Source organism: Tursiops truncatus, chromosome 21 (assembly GCF_011762595.2).
Source record: "Tursiops truncatus isolate mTurTru1 chromosome 21, mTurTru1.mat.Y, whole genome shotgun sequence".
NCBI lineage: Eukaryota > Metazoa > Chordata > Mammalia > Artiodactyla > Delphinidae > Tursiops > Tursiops truncatus.
The window spans coordinates 35,061,529-35,078,383 of NC_047054.1; the positions used below are offsets into that span (position 1 = coordinate 35,061,529).

Here is a 16,855-nt window from a genome sequence, read left to right on the forward strand (position 1 = left end):
CAGGCCTTAGATACAGACAACATTATGCCCTGACTTAAGACGAGCCATGCAGGCCTAGTTAGAGAAAGTGTCACAGCCTTGGGACTAATTAGGAAACACGGCTTGTGCCAACAGGTCCGCATTTGCAGGTAGACATTAGTCTCCCCTCCCAAGCGAATCTCCCTCATCCAAGGAAAGTTCTAAGTAGGGCTCTCTGGGCCTTAGTCTCTTCTTAAATGCTACAGTTTTAACAGGAAGAGACTCTGCTTTAATTACAGTAGGAATGACATGCAGGCTATCTCCTGTTGGATCGTGTCTTCTGTTATGAGTTCTTAGAAAAACTGCGAAGAAGAGATTGTTTATCCAGGTGCAGCTCAGATGAGGGCAATGAGGAAGACTTCTATGGCCATGTTAGGATGTGAACAAGAGACTTTGCTGGAGCTGTTGGCGTGCTGAGGAAATCTAGCTGTCCCAAGGAAGAGTGCAGTGTGTTCCCTACTGTCAGCATACACAGAGTGACTGGGAAGGGCTTCCGGGCCTGGATGTTTCTGAGCAGAACAGTGGAGCCTGCCTTCCGCTACTCAGTGTCCTTGCAGGGAATAGGGTGCCCACACGAGTGTTCTATGTGTCCGGAAAAGTGTCCTAACGTTAAACTAATGCAGAACTTAGGGGCTTCCTGACTGGTTCCGCGCCGTGGTGAGTGGTGCGAGGGTCCTGCCGATGCAGGAGACACGAGCTTTCGTGCCCCGGACCGGGAAGTTCCAACATGCCCGGAGTGAATAGGCCGAGAGCCAAGGCCGCTGAGCCTGCGAGTCTGTAGTCTCTGCTCCAGAACGGGAGAGGCCACAACAGTAGAGGCCCAGTTGTCCGTGTACAAAGAAAAAAAAAAAAAAAAAGCCTTCCTGCACTGCGACGACGTCCATTTTGAAACTGCTGCATGCCTCCGCTTCAGCAGGCAATTCAGGGATCTTACCTCGAGGCAACGGTGACTTTTGGTCTTCACGTAGGTATAGAGAATAGCAGCATGAGCTCCCAACCAGGCCTTGGAAGCACCATGTTTTAGTAGAGAAAACCCCATTTCTTCCCAGAGCCAAGCCTACAGTTTCTACAGAGCCGTGAACAGTATGCCTCTCCGGGAAATTCAAGCCCCATGAATAGAACTTTCAAAATGGGAAACATAGCCTTGTGCCATCAGGCCACATTTGCAGGTAGACACGCAGTATACATTTTACCTGTAAATTTAAGATTTCTAAAGGACACACAAGGTCATAATGGGCCCTTACATGAATCAACTTCTTTCGGAGGGCCTTCTGCGTGTAGCAAACTGCCTCAACAAGACCAGGCTCTAGTTAAGGCTATAGCATAAGCTTTCCTCTCTACCCGAAACACTGCCAGTGTTACACGAAGAAGTCTCCATTAGTTGCAGAGTGGAACACAAGCAGCCTTTCTACCCACAAGATACACAATGGGTCCTTCCCTGAATGAACTTCTATTCGCAGGTTGTCCTGCCGTTTAGCGAACTGCGTCAACCAAGGCAGGCTCAAGTTAGGCCTATAATCATATGCCTGCTCCTAAACAGGCTACGGTAGCACCCTGTATATTTAGCGGAAAATTCCTTTGTTCCCAGAGTACTGCCTACACTTACTACAGGCCATTAGAAACCTGTACTTTAGGAAGTTTCCAGACAGCATGATGGACCTTTCAAAATGGGCAAGCGGGGTTCCCTGTGGCACAGTGGTTGAGAGTCCGCCTGCCGAAGTCGTTGACACGGGTTTGTAGCCCAGTTGAGGAAAATGCCACAGGACGCAGAGCGGCGGGGCCCGTGAGCCAGGCCACTGGGCGCTGGGCTTCTGGAGCCTGTGATCTGCAACGGGAGAGGCCACAACGTTAGAGGCCCGCATATTGCCAAAAAAAAGGGGGGAAATAAATGAGACAGGGAAGATTTCTGTGATCTGGCCCCCATTTCCAGTGAACATGCAGCCTATACCCTTATGTGTTTTCTCACAAGTCAAAGGAGGCTCTAGTCTACACACTAGTCCCCCCCCCTGAATCAACTTTTCTTCACAGGGTGTTCAACATGCAGGGAACTCCCTCATCCAGAGAACGCTCTAAGTAGGCTCTCGAGTCCTTAGTCTCTTCTTAAATGCTGCAGTTAACAGGAAGAGCTCTGCTTTAATTACAGTAGGAATGCATGCCGGCTATGTCCTCATGGGTATGGTGTCTTCGAGTATGAGTTCTTAGAAAGGAATGCGAAGCAGATGGTTTTTCCAGGTGCAGACTCAGATGAGGGCAAGAGGAAGACTTCTATATGGCATGTAGGACGTGAACGAGAACAGACTTCCTGGAGCTGTTGGCGTGCTGAGGAAATCTAGCTGTCCCAAGGAAGAGTGCAGTGTGTTTCCCTACACTCGGCATACATAGAGTGACTGGGAATGGCTTCCGGGCCTGGATGTTTCTGAGCAGAACAGTGGAGCCTGCCGCTACTCAGTGTCCTTGCAGGGAATAGGGTGCCCACGCGAGTGTTCTATGTGTCCGGAAAAGTGTCCTAACGTTAAACTAATGCAGAACTTCGGGCTTCCCTGGTGGCGCAGTGGTGGAGGGTCTGCCTGCCGATGCAGGAGACACGAGTTCGTGCCCCGGACCGGGAAGTTCCAACATGCCCCGGAGTGAATAGACCCGAGAGCCAAGAGCCGCTGAGCCTGCGCGTCTGTAGTCTCTGTCCGGAACGGGATGAGACACAAACAGTGAGAGGCCCGTGTACAAAGAAAAAAAAAAAAAAGCCTTCCTGCACTGCGACGACGTCCATTTTGAAACTGCTGCATGCCCTCCGCTTCAGCAGGGCAATTCAGGGACTTACCTTGAGGCAACGGCTGACTTTTGGTCTTCACGTAGGTATAGAGAGTGGCAGCAACAGCTCCCAACCAGGCCTTGGAAGCACCATGTTTTAGTAGAGAAAACCCCATTCTTCCCAGAGCCAAACCTACAGTTTCTACAGAGCCGTGAACAGTATGCCTCTCCGGGGAATTCAAGGCCCCATGAATAGAACTTTCAAAATGGGAAAAACGCCTTGTGCCATCAGGCCCGCTTTTGCATGTAGACACGCAGTATACTTACTTATACTTACTAATATTGATTTAGGCCTAGCATCAGACCCTTAGCTGGGGACACTGTCAGGGCACGATGTAGGAACTGCATCAGGGCCTTTGTTGGGTCAACAATAGGGTCTTAGTTAAAGACATGATCAGGGCCTGAGTTGGTCACAGCTTCAAGGCCTCAGTTAGGCATAGCTTCAGGAGCCTGAGTTAGGCACAGCCTCAGGCCTTCACTTAGGGACAGAGACAGGGCTTTCTTAGGGACAGTGTCAGGACCTTGGTTAGAAATGGGTCAGATCCTAACTCAGGATAGTGTCCGGATTTAGTTATTGCCGGCAGCAGGTCCTATATTAGGGATAGATTTCGGGCCTTAGTTAGAGACAGTGTCAGGGCCTTAGTTAGGACTAATCTGGGCCTTAGTTAGAGGAGAGCATTAGGGCTTCACTGAGGATAAGAGGCAGGAAGTTAGGTCGGGACAGAGTCAGCTTCCAGGCCAGGGATAGTGTCAGGAAATGAGCTAGGGATAGCGTGAAGACCTTAGTTATTGAGAGCATCAGGGCCTTAGTTAGGACCAGTGTGTGAGGAGCTAATCAGGACCAGTGTCAGGGCTTGATGTAGGGCAGGGACGGGTCAGAGCCTAACTAAGGTACGGCAACAAGACTAAGTGAGGACTATCTTTAGGGCCTGAATTAGGGACAGTGTCAGGGCATCACGTTGGAGTAGTATAAGGGCCTTTGTAGGATCAGCACAAGGGTCTTCATTAAACACATGCTCAGGGCCTCTGATAGGGACAGCCTCAGGGCCTCACTTAGGGACAAAGTCAGATCTTACTTTGGGACAGTTTCAGGACCTTGGTAAGACATGTGTCAGGATATTAGCTCAGGATAATCTCAGGATTTTAGGTATTGACGGCAGCAGGGCCTTAGTTAGACGCAATGTCAGGGCCTGCGTTAGGAACTAGCATCTGGGCCTCTTTTAGGTACCGTGTCAGGGCCTGAGTTGGGAATAGTGTTAGGGCTTTAGTGAGGGACAGTTCTGGGCCGGATTTAGGACGAGCAACTAGGCCTCAGTTAGGGACAGTGTCATGGCCCTGGGCCTAAATTCAGTGTCTGTGTTAGGCACAGAGTAAGGGCTTCAATTAGCATAAGAGGCCGGACATTTGCTAGGGCTAGGTTTAGGGTAAAGTTTACGGATCATGTCAAGAAATGACCTAGGGAGAGTGTCAAGACCTTAGTCACTGAGAGTATCAGGGCATTATGTAGAAACAGTATCATGGCTTTAGGTAGAGACAGCTCCAGTGCTTGACTTAGGGAGAGCAACAGGGCCTGAGTGAGGCCTAGCGTCAGGCCCTTAGCTGGGCACACTCTCAGGGCATGATGTAGGAGGTGCATCAGGGCCTTTGTTGGGTAAGCAAGAGGGTCTTAGTTAACGGCATGATCAGGGCCTGAGGTAGTCACAGCGGCAAGGCCTCAGGTAGGCATAGCTTCAGGGCCAGAGTTAGGCACAGCCTCAGGCCTTCACTTAGGGACAGAGACAGGGCTTTCTTAGGGACAGTGTCAAGACCTTGGTTAGAAAAGGGTCAGATTATTAACTCAGGATAGTATCTGGATTTTAGTTATTGACAGCAGCAGGGCCTGTATTAGGGACAGATTCCGGGCCTTAGTTAGAGACAGTGTCAGAGACTTAGTTAGGACTAGTCTGGGCCTTAGTTACGGAGAGCATCAGGGCTTCAGTGAGGACAAGAGGCAAGAAATTAGCTTGGGACACAGTCAGCTTCCTGATCAGGGATAGGGTCAGGAAATGATCTAGGGATAGCGTGAAGACCTCAGTTATTGAGAGCATCAGGGCCTTAGTTAGGACCAGTGTCAGGGCCTTAATCAGGACCAGTGTCAGGGCTTGATGTAGCGACAGCATCAGATCCTAACTTAGGTACGGCAACAGGGCCTCACTGAGGCCTATCTTTAGGGCCTGTGTGAGGGACAGTGTCAGGACACGACGTAGGAGTAGTATAAGGGCCTTTGTAGGATCAGCATTATGGTCTTCGTTAAAGATCTTCTCAGGGCTTCTGATAGGGACACCCTCAGGGCCTCACTTAGGGACAGCGTCGGGGCTTATTTTGGGAGAGTTTCAGGACCTTGTAAGACATGGGTCATGATATTAGCTCAGGATAATGTCAGGACATTAGATATTGAAGGCAGCAGGGCCATAGTTACACATAGTGTCAGGGCCTGCGTTAGGACTAGCATCTGGGCCTCTGTTAGGTACTGTGTCAGGGCCTGATATGGAATAGTGTTAGGGCTTTAGTGAGGGACAGTTCTGGGCCGGATTTAGGACGAGCATCTAGGTCTCAGTTACGGACAGTGTCATGGCTTTGAGCATAAATTCAGTGTCTGTGTTAAGCACAGAGTAAGGGCTTTAATTAGCATCAGAGGCCAGACATTTTCTAGGGCTAGGTTTAGGGTAAAGTTTATGGATCGTGTCAGGAAATGACCTAGGTATAGTGTCAAGACCTTAGAAACTGAGAGTATCAGGGTCTTATGTAGAACCTGTATCATGGCTTCAGGTAGAGACAGCTCCAGTGCTTGACTAAGGGAGAGCAACAGCACCTGAGTGAGGTCTAGAGTCAAGCCCTTACCTGGGGACACTGTCAAGGCATGATGTAGGAGCTGCATCAGGGCCTTTGTTGGGTTAGCAATAAGATCTTAGTTAAAGACATGATCAGGCCTGAGGTGGTCACATCGTCAAGGCCTCAGTTAGGCATAGCTTCAGGGCCTGAGTTAGGCACAGCCTCAGGCCTTCACTTTGGGACAGTGACAGGGCTTTCTTAGGGACAGTGTCAGGCCTTGCTTAGAGATGCGTCAGGATATTAGCTCAGGATAGTGCCCGGATTTTAGTTATTGCCGGCAGCAGGGCCTATATTAGGAACAGATTCCGGCAGCAGGGCCGGAATATTAGGGACAGATTCTTAGTTAGAGACAGTGTCAGGTTCTGGGCCAGATTTAGGAAGAGCATCTAGGCCTCAATTAGGGACAGTGTCACGTCCTTGGGACTAAATTCAGGGCCTGAATTAGGCACAGCATAAGGGCTTCAGTTAGCATAAGAGGCCGGACAGTTGCAAGAGACAGGCTTAGGGTGAAGTTTAGGGTTCGTGTCAGGAAATGACCTAGGTAGGGGTAGTGTCAAGACCTTAGTCACTGAGAGTATCAGGGCCTTAATTAGAACCAGTGTCAGGGCTTCAGGTAGGGACAGCATCAGAGCCTTATTTAGGTACAGTGTCAGGGACTGAGTTAGGTGTTGTGTCAGGGCCTGAGTTAGGCCAGCCTCCAGGCCTCAGTTAGGGGCAGCCTCATGGCCTCGGGACTAATTTCAGGGCCTTATTTAGCGACAGCATCAGGGATTTAATTACCGAAAGAGGCTGAACATTTGTTAAAGGCAAGGATAGGTTAAGGTCTAGGGATAGTGTCAGGACATGACTTAGGAATAGTGCCAAGACTTCAGTTAGTTAGTGCATCAGGGCCTAATTTAGGACCAGTGTCAGGACTTCAGGTAGGTACAGCGTCAGATCCGGACTCGGGAAGAGCGACAGGGTTTGAGTGAGGCCTTGTGTCAGGGCCTTAGCTAGGGACAGTATCAGGGCATGACTTAGGAGCAGCATAAGGGTCTCGGTAGGATCGGCCACAGGGGCTTTGCTAAAGCCATTATCAGGGCCTCTGTTACGGACAGCCTGAGGGTCTCAATTAGGGACAGCGTCAGGGCTTACTTAGGGATAGTTTCAGGACCTTGGTAAGAGATGAGTCAGGAAATGAGCTCAGGATAGTGTCAGGACATTAGATATCGACGGCAGCGGGGCCATAGTTACACACATTCTCAGGACCTGTGTTAGGACTAGCATCTGGGCCTCTGTTAGGTACCATGTCAGGGCCTGAGTTAGGAATAGTGTTAGGGCTTTAGTGAGGGACAGTTCTGGGCCGGATTTAGGACGAGCAACTAGGCCTCAGTTAGTGACAGTGTCATGGCCTTGGGCCTAAATTCAGAGTCTGTGTTAGGCACAGAGTAAGGGCTTCAATTAGCATAAGAGGCCAGACATTTGCTAGGGCTAGGTTTAGAGTAAAGTTTATGGATCGTGTCAGGAAATGACCTAGGGAGAGTGTCAAGACCTTAGTCACTGAGAGTATCAGGGCCTTATTTAGAATCAGTATCATGGCTGCAGGTAGGGACAGCGTCAGAGCCTGACTTAGGGACAGCTACAGGGCCTGAGTGAGGCCTAGCGTCAGGCCCTTTGCTGGGGACACTATCAGGTCATGATGTAGGAGGTGCATCAGGGCCTTTGTTGGGTCAGCAACAGGGTCTTAGTTAAAGACATGATCAGAGCCTGAGGTGGTCACATCGTCAAGGCCTCAGTTAGGCATAGCTTCAGATCCTGAGTTAGGCACAGCCTCAGGCCTTCACTTAGGGACAGAGACAGGGCTTTCTTAGGGACAGTGTCAGGACCTTGGTTAGAAATGGGTCAGATTCTTAACTCAGGATAGTGTCTGGATTTTAGTTATTGACAGCAGCAGGGCCTGTATTAGGGACAGATTCCGGGCCTTAGTTAGAGACAGTGTCAGGGCCTTAGTTAGGACTAGTCTGGGCCTTAGTTAGGGAGAGCATCAGGGTTTCAGTGAGAACAAGAGGCAGGAAATTAGCTCGGGACCCAGTCAGCGTCCAGGCCAGGGACAGTGTCAGGAAATGAGCTAGGGATAGCGTGAAGACCTCAGTTATTGAGAACAGCAGGGCCTTAGTTAGGACCAGTGTCAGGGCCTTAATCAGGACCAGTGTCAGGGCTTGATGTAGCGACAGCGTCAGATCCTAACTTAGGTACGGCAACAGGGCCTCACTGAGGCCTATCTTTAGGGCCTGAGTGAGGGACAGTGTCAGGACGTGACGTAGGAGTAGTATAAGGGCCTTTGTAAGATCAGCCGTAGGGTCTTCGTAAAAGACATTCTTAGGGCCTCTGTTAGGGACATTCTCAGGGCCTCCCTTAGGGACAGCGTCAGGGCTTACTTCGGGACAGTTTTAGGACCTTGGTAAGACATGGGTCAGGATTTAAGGACGAGCATCAGAGCCTCTGTTAGGTACAGTGTCAGAGCCTGAGTTAGGTGTTGTGTCAGGGCCTGAGTTAGGTCGAGCCTCCAGGCCTCTGTTAGAGAGAGCTTCATAGTCTTGGGACTAATTTCAGGGCCTTAGTTTGGGACAGCATCTGGGATTTAGTTAGCGCAAGAGGCTCGACATTAGTAAAAGGCAAGTTTAGGTTAAGGTCTCTGGATATTGTCAGGACATGACCTAGGATTAGTGCCAAGACTTCAGTTACTTAGTGCATCAGGGCCTAATTTAGGACCATTGTCAGGCCTTCAGGTAGGGACAGCGTCAGAGCTGGACTTGGGAAGAGCAACAGGGCTTGAGTGAGTCCTTGTGTCAGGGCCTTAGCTAGGGACAGTATCAGGGCATGACTTAGGAGCAGCATAAGGGCCTCTGTTGGATTGGCCTCAGGGGCTTTGCTGAAGCCATTATCAGGGCCCCTGTTATGGACAGCCTCAGGGTCGCACTTAGGGACAGCGTCAGGGCTTATTTACAGACAGTTTCAGGACCTTGGTAAGAGATGGGTCAGGAAATGAGCTCAGGATAGTGTCAGGACATTAGATATTGAGGGCAGCAGGACCTTAGTTAGAGACAGTGTCAGGACCTGCGTTAGGACTAGTATCTGGGCCTCTGTTAGGTACCATGTCAGGGCCTGAGTTAGGAATAGTGTTAGGGCTTTATTGAGTGTCAGTTCTGGGCCTGATTTACGACGAGCATCTAGGCCTTAGTGACAGTGTCACGGCCTTGGACCTATATTCATGGTCTGTGTTAGGCACAGAGTAAGGGCTTCAGTTAGCATAGAGGCAGGACATTTGCTGGGGCTAGGTTTAGGGTAAAGTTTATGGATCGTGTCAGGAAATGACCTAGGGATAGTGTCTAGACCTTAGTCACTGAGTTTATCAGGGCCTTATTTAGAACAAGTGTCATTGATGCGGGCAGGGACAGCATCAGTGCTTGACTTAGGGAAAACAACAGGGATTTCTTAGGGACAGTGTCAGGACTTTGTTTAGAAATGGGTCAGTATATTAGCTCAAGATTGTGTCGTATTTTAGTTATTACCGGTAGCAGGACCTATATTAGTGAAGATTCTGGGCCTTAGTTAGCGACAGTGTCAGGGCCTTAGTTAGGACTAGTCTGGGTCTTAATTAGGGAGAGCATTAGGTCATCAGTGAGGATAAGAGGCAGGAAATTAGTTCGGGACAGAGTCAGCTTCCAGGCCAGGGGTAGTGTCAGGAAATGAGCTAGGGATAACGTGAAGACGTCAGTTATTGAGAGCATCAGGGTCCTAGTTGGGACCAGTGTCAGGGCTTTAATCAGGACCAGTGTCTGGTCTTTCATCAAGAGCAGTGTCAGGGCTTGATGTAGGGACAATGTCAGAGCCTAACTGAAGTACGGCAACAGGGCCTATGTGAAGCCTATCTTTAGGGCCTGAGTCAGGGACAGTGTCAGGGTGTGACTTAGGAGCAGCATAAGGGCCTCTGTAGGAGCAGCATTAGGGTCTTTGTTAAAAACACACTCGGGGCCTCTTTTAGGGGCAGTGTAAGGGCTTCCTTTGGGACAGTTTCAGGACCTTAGTAAGACATGGGTGAGGATATTAGCTCAGGATAGTGTCAGGACTTTAGATATTGACTGCAGCAGGGCCTTAGTTAGACACAGTATCAGGGCCTGATTTAGGATTAGCATCAGAGCCTTTGTTAGGTACATTGTCAGGGAATGAGTTAGGAGTAGTGTCAGGGGCCTTATTTAGACTAGAGACTCCAGGACCCTCCCCTGATTTCCAAAGGGCAGATTCGAATGTTTGCTAATCAGGGAAGGGCGGGGTTGCAGAGGAAAAGTGAGGAAGCATCAAGAAACAATAGTGCTGCCTTGGGGCTGGATCCTGATTTTGCCTCAAGGGATACAGGTAAGCGTATCTTTGGGCTCTTTACCAACCTAAAACCTCCACAAAATAGAAGATTTTTAGTCTTCTTTATTTCAGAGAAGCTCATCAAGAGACCATCTGAGGCCAGATTAAAGGGAGTTTAAGTCCCTGTACACAACACTAAACCTTAGGAGGAACTGCGTCCTTAACCCATTGCTGTAAACTCCTCACCAGGATCCTCCTGCATTGGGACACACTGTTTTTGAGTGCACGAGGTTTCTGTGTCCCCCCCCCCTTTGGCTGCCAAAGCATTAATGCTATTCTTTCTATTTCCTTCCAAACCACTCTCTCTCAGATCGATTTGGCACTGGTGCAACAGTGGTCAGGTTTTCGACATAAACTTAGTACCCATGTGGGGCGACTTGGGGATGGCCCTGTGGGTCCCCTGACTCAGTCGGGGCACTTGAGATTTTCTCCACGCCAGCCGCTTTCGAGAGAGTGTAGGGTTGGAGAATGCCTTTAGAGGGCAGACCACCTGGGACCCTTGCCTGGGAAGGCTTGTGCCCCAGTCATCCAGCAGTTAGAACTCTGGGGCAGGAATAGATGGTGGAAGAGGGAAAACACACTACCAGCTGCCGAGGCCATCTTGCCTTGAGGACGTTCCTCTCTTCCTCCTGCCTGGGCTGCCCTGAATGTCTTACTCCAAGGATTATTTGGGGAACCAGAAAAATAGCAATTTGGGAGGTGCAGCAACCTCAAGCCAGCGTGTGTAACTCCCTGCATGCAGGTCTGAGGTCCTTTTAACCCTGTACATTTGGGGTAACCTTGGTTCCCATTTGGGTGACTTTTCATTCCAGGAAATCTCATTTGGAAGGTGCAACACTTGGGACAGAGGTCACAGGCTAAGTTGAGACTTGGAAGATGATTTGAGTCTGAGCTGTTTGGTTTTTGGTTTTCTGTTGGTTTCTGGTTCCTTTGGTTTGAGGCTTCCGTTGGTGTTAGGATTTGTTTTGTTTTTAGTCCAGTGTGTGAAGTTTGCTATGGTTCAAGCATAAGAAGTGCTTCTTCTTCAGTTCCATGTGATAGCCAGTGGGCAAAATCCTGGCAGACTGGTCAACCTATAGTTGTAAACCTAAGACTAAGAAAAGAATGCAATTCTACTTGTAATTTTGTCTGGCCAATGTATGGATACATTCTTGAAAATGAGGAATGTGGTCTTTGAGTGGGAGCCTAAATGACTATACCATCTTCAGCTAGAGTTATTTTGTCACAGGAAGAGAAAGACAAAGAAATTCCATATGTTCAAACATTTATTAAGCTACGTAATAAAGAAAGTGAGCAGCTAGGTAACAGGCTGATGGTACAAAGAGAAAAGAAAGTCACTTTGTAGTAGAGCTGGTTGTGTCTGAATGTGGAAAAAAATAAGGGCAACATAAGATGGATACAGAAGGTGATGAACATTTGTGAAAAGGGAAACACTGAGGAAAGAGTTGTGCATGGCCAGGATTTTCTAAGATGGATTTTGTTGGAAGTGGGTTAGGGCAAGCCTGGATTTGGATTCTCCCTCCAAAGTTTCCTTGGAATGCTGCTTTTGATTGTGAACGCTTGTGAGTTCCTTTGCCTGTCTGTCATCTGTATTTTTGTTTTGAAATCTCTTTACTTTGGTTCAGTGAATAAGTGTTGTTTGGCCAATTCTAACAGTACTTTTGATCTCCAGCTAACTTTGAGCTGCTTTCGAAGGTCCTTGAGCCATCTCAGAGAGAAATGTTTGATTAGTATGTTAAATTACATGGAATTCCTAAAAAGCTAGTATGTCCTGGTAAAATTTTATCGGTCATAATTCTAGTTATTTTTAAATGTTGTATGTAACAGCATTAATGGTTTCTTTGTCATTTACATTGTGGTCAGATGTTTAACCATGACCTTTTAAGTCTTTATGTGATTTATAGATAGTTACTGTTGTGCTCTAACACTTTGCAAAAGTGCTCCATCTTCAAGAAGATCTATGTGAAGGATCTTTTGGCAAGCACAGGTCTCTGATAAATTTCATATCATAATGCCAAACTGGGTAAGAAATGAAAAATCTTAATGGAGAATCGGATGGCTTCATAAAAAGTTAACAGAAGGATTGGTTATTGAGTGAACTGGTGAATATGGTTATAATGTTTTGGTTTTTTTTGTTACTGGCTTTGATCTGTGTTTTCCAGACACAGGGAAGTCCTTCCCCTCAAGCTACTTAGGACTTGGAGCAATTGGATAAATGACACCTCTGTATGGAAGTGTGTATTTATGAAAGTTACTGTGTTGGCTTCATTTTGCCCTGATGTTTAAGAGGAAAGGAAAATTACCTAGTGAGTTATGAGAATGTAACTACTCATGATGTATCACTGTTTGCTTTAGGGTCTACTGCTAAAAGCACACGTGCAATGCTTGTGTGACAATTGGGTATGAATAATAAAATGTATGACCTATATAAAGCGTTTTCTCATTAACATTCCTCTGAGCATGTTCACGATACCTGATCAGTATTCCCCCCAATGTGGGTTAACTAGGCAAATATAAAGGAGGCCTAGCGCTGAGGGACGTGATCTACACCTGGGCCAAACAGCTGAATCATTCTGGCACTGAGGGATTGACATTTTGATCATCAATGCTTTCTATTGAAAGACTTGTAATCAAAAGGGAAAAAAACTCTTCACATATTGAGGTGTGAGGAAGTCACTCTGGCTTATACATGGTTTAACTTAAATTTTACTGACCAAATTGGCCTGTTTTGTGGTCTTTTGGATATGAATTGTACATCTGCTTTGGCATTGAGGAGGGGAATGCATTTTACTGTCAAAAAGGAGTAACTGTGGTTCAGACATACAAGATAAACCTAAGTGTCCATTGTAGATGTGATTTAGATGCATTCATGTATTTTTTGTTTTCTTTTTTCTTCTAAACCTTTATTGGAGTATAATTGCTTTACAGTGGTGTGTTAGTTTCTGCTTTATAACAAAGTGAATCAGTTATACATATACATGTGTTCCCATATCTCTTCCCTCTTGCGTCTCCCTCCCTCCCACCCTCCCTATCCCACCCCTCTATGTGGTCACAAAGCACTGAGCTGATCTCCTTGTGTATATCTTTTTGAATTCATGTTTTTTTTCCTTCAGAAAGATACCCCCAAGTGTAATTCCTGCATCATATGGTAGTTCTATTTTTAATTCCTTGAGGAACCTCTGTACTGTTTTCCGTAGTGGCTGCACCAATGAACATTCCCAAGAGAATGCATGAGGGTTCTCCTCATCCTCGCCAAGGCTTGTTATTTGTTGTCTTTTGGACGATAGCCAAATTTTTAGGTATGAGATGATAATCTCATTGTTCTTTTGATGTGCGTTTCCCTGATGATAAATGATATTGGTCATAGTTTCATATGTCTCTCGGCCATCTGTACGTACTCTTTGCAAAAATGTTCGGTCCCAAGTTTTAATTGGGTGTTTGCTTTTTGGAGGTTCAGTTGTGTGAGTTCTTCATCTATTTTGGATATGAACCCCTTTTCAGACATATTGTTTGCAACTATTTTCTCACATTCGGTAGGCTGCCTCTTCTTTTTGTGGATGGTTTCCTTCGCCATTGAAAAACTTTAAAGTTGGATGGAGTCCCATTTGGTTTATTCTGCTTTTTTTCCCCTTGCTTGGGGAGGACACATCCAGAAAATATTGCTAAGACGGATGTCAAAGATCATACTGCTTATGTTTTCCTCGAGGAGCTTTATGGCTTCCGCTCTTACATTGAAGTATTTGATTCATTTTGAGGTTGCTTGTGTAGGTGGTATAAGAAAGGATTCCAGTTTGATTCTTGTGCATGTAGTTGTCCAGTTTTCCCACCACCATTCATTGAAGAGGCTATCTTTTCCCCATTGTATAGTCTCACCTCCGTTGTCATAGATGAATTGACCATATATGCCTATGTTTATTTTGGGGCTCTCAATTCTGTTTCGTGGATCTATGTGTATTTCTTTTGTTCCTATACCATAGTGTCTTTATTACTCTACATATGTAGTATAGTTTGAAACAGGGAGTGTGATATGTCCAAGTTTGTGCTTCTTTCTTAAGATCGTATTGACTATTCAGGTTCTTTTCTGTTTCCTTACACATATTATAATTCTTTGTTCTAGTTCTCATAAAATTCCATTGGTATTTTGATAAGAATGGCATCAAATCTCTAGATTGCTCTGGGGTGTGGAATCATTTTAACAATATGAATTATTCCAATCCATGAACACATTATATCTGTCCATTTGTCTGTGTCGTCTCCAGTTTCTTTCATCAGTGTCTTCCAGTTTTCTGAGTAGAGGTCTTTTACCTCCTGGGTTAGATGTATTCGTAGGTATTTCATTTTTGTTAATACCATTGTCAATGGGTTTGTTTTCTTAATTTCTCATTCTGAAAGTTTGTTGCCAGTGGATAGAGATGCAACTGATTTCTACAGGTTAATTTTGCATCCTGCAACTTACCTGAATTTTCCAATGAATTCTATTTGTTTTGGGGGGTCATCTTAAGGATTTTCTAAATAAAACATCATGTCGGGACTTCCCCAGGGGTCCAGTGGTTAAGGGTCCGTGCTTCCAATGCAGGGGGCCTGGGTTCGATCCCTGGTCAGGGAACTAGATCCACATGCATGCCACAACTAAGAGTTCGCATGCCACAACTAAGGAGCCTGCCTGCCGCAATTAAGGAGCTCACCTGCCACAACTAAGACCCAGCCCACCCAGAATAAATAAATGAATAAATAAATAAATAAATAAATGAAATATAAAACATCATCTCATCTACAAACAGTGACAGTTTTACTTTTTCCTCTGACATTGGATTCCTTTTATTTCTTTTTCTCATGTAATTACTATGTCTAGGACTTCCTAGACCATGTTGAATGAAAGTGGTGAGAGTGGTCGGGGTTAGAGTTAGGTTTAAGCAGAATCCGCCCTCTTCCCCTTCCTCCCTCCCCATCACTCTGAGGTCTCCAGGAAGGACAGGACTAGTCCTGGGTCACACATGACTCAGGGAGTTGAACTGGACCACTGTTTCTCTGCCCCACAGTCCTGGGTAGAGTTTTGTATACTATCTCTGTACCTTCTTTGACCAGGTGTCTATTTAGAGCTTTCCCTATTTTTAATGGGTTGTGTTGTAGTACTTTGTATATTTTGAGACAAATTCTTTATTAGATATGTTTGCAGTTTTTTCCCCCAGTGTGTGTTGTCTTTTGATTTTCTGAATGAGGTTTTTCACACAGTAGAAATCTTTAATTTTATAAAGTCCACAGAATCCCTTGTTTTTCTTTCTGGACTCCTTTTTTGTGTTGTGTGTAAAAACCACAAAGCTTGTGATGGACATGACCAAGCCCAAGCTCATATCAATTTTCTTTTATGTTTTCTCCTATAATTTTAAATAGTTTTGCATTTCAAACTTGTCTCTGAATCATTTTGAGTGAATTTGGTGTAAGTTGTAAAGCTCGTGTCTACATTCATTTTATTCCATATGGTTTCCAATTCATTGTTCCCTAACTACTTTGGAGAAGTTATGGGATATTGTCTTCATTTGTTTGATTTCCACAATTTAATGGGTTCAGCAGTTCTGCCAGCAGGGTCTCTGTCTCCAGTGACCCGTGAGGGAGGGGCGGCCTGCACTTCCCGCACCGACCACAGGGTGGCGCTGATCCCGCCTCTGTGACCCACAGCGCATGCGCCTTCCCCGCGGACCCCGCTCTGAGCGCAGCTGAGGGGAGTTGTGTCTCCTCAGGCACCGCCGTGTTGTGGCTGCTGACGGGCGCTCGGTCTCCTCAAGGACTCGCTGTGGTTTCGGCTTCAGGACAACGTGGGGCTGCGTCCACGCTGGCGGGAGCTGGGTTTCCTGAGGACGCAGGCGACGCCGGAGGAACAGGTGAGGAGACAGTGAGGAACAGTGGGGAGAAGCTTCCTGGGGGCGACTGACGGCTGCGGGGGTCCGTCTTCATGCGACCCGGGAAGGCCTTGGTGTGCAAAGCTAGGTTTTTAGTCAGGCTGGTGTGCGGTGGAGCCGCGTGGGTTACAGGGTGTGCAGTCTTCCCCGCCCGTTTACCTTGGGGCTGCCCTTCCGCTTGGTGTGTCCTTGGCCCCCTTGTCGTAACTTAACGGCCCCCTCCCCCCCCCCCCACCGTTCAGTATGTGTTCTGGGCTCTCCGTCCCGTCGCTCTGGTCTGTGCGCCTGTTTTGAGCCAGTTGCGCACTGTTTTGGGGACTGTAGCTTCGTGATGAAGTGTGAAGTCAGGGAGGGAGATGCCTGCGGCCCGTTCTCCTTTCTCAGGGTCGCCTTGGCTCTTCGGGGTCCTTTGTGGCTCCACACACATCTCAGGAGGATTTGCTCCATTTCTGTGAAAAACACCATTGGAATTTCAGGACGGCCTGCCTTCCCTGTGTGCACCGCTTTGGGTAGCATGGACATTTTAGCATCAGTAATTCTTGCTTTCCATGAGCACGGGAGTCTTTCCACCGACTTGTGTCTTCTTCAGTGTCTTCATGAGGGTCTTAAAGTTTTCAGGTCTTTCACATCCTCAGTTAAATTTATTCCTTGGTATTTTGTTCTTTTTGATGCGGTTGTAAATAGGGTTTTTTTCTCTTTCTGATGGTTCATTATTAGTGTTTAGAAATGCAGTTGAGCTGTGTGTACTGATTTTGTGTCTTTACTGAATTCATTTATTATTTCTAACAGTTTTTCTTGGTGGAATGATGTGGAAAATTGAACTTCCAAAATCCCGCTGTTTCTACCACATCCAAGTCATCCAC

General features: G+C 46.9%; 1 protein-coding gene across 4 annotated transcripts in view; it reads left to right on the plus strand.

The window, feature by feature from the left end:
- LOC141277458 (uncharacterized) overlaps positions 1-15,969 on the plus strand; it is a 67,012-nt gene extending 51,043 nt beyond the window's left edge. For all 4 annotated transcript variants that reach the window (XR_012328875.1, XR_012328876.1, XR_012328878.1 and 1 more), the window contains one exon: positions 15,834-15,969. Coding sequence is in view for 1 of the 4 variants with exons in the window: in XM_073798527.1 (XP_073654628.1) it covers positions 15,834-15,948 (115 nt within the window). In the remaining 3 variants the exon portion in view is untranslated. The remainder of the gene's footprint in view (positions 1-15,833) is intronic.
- Positions 15,970-16,855: the final 886 nt, after the last annotated feature.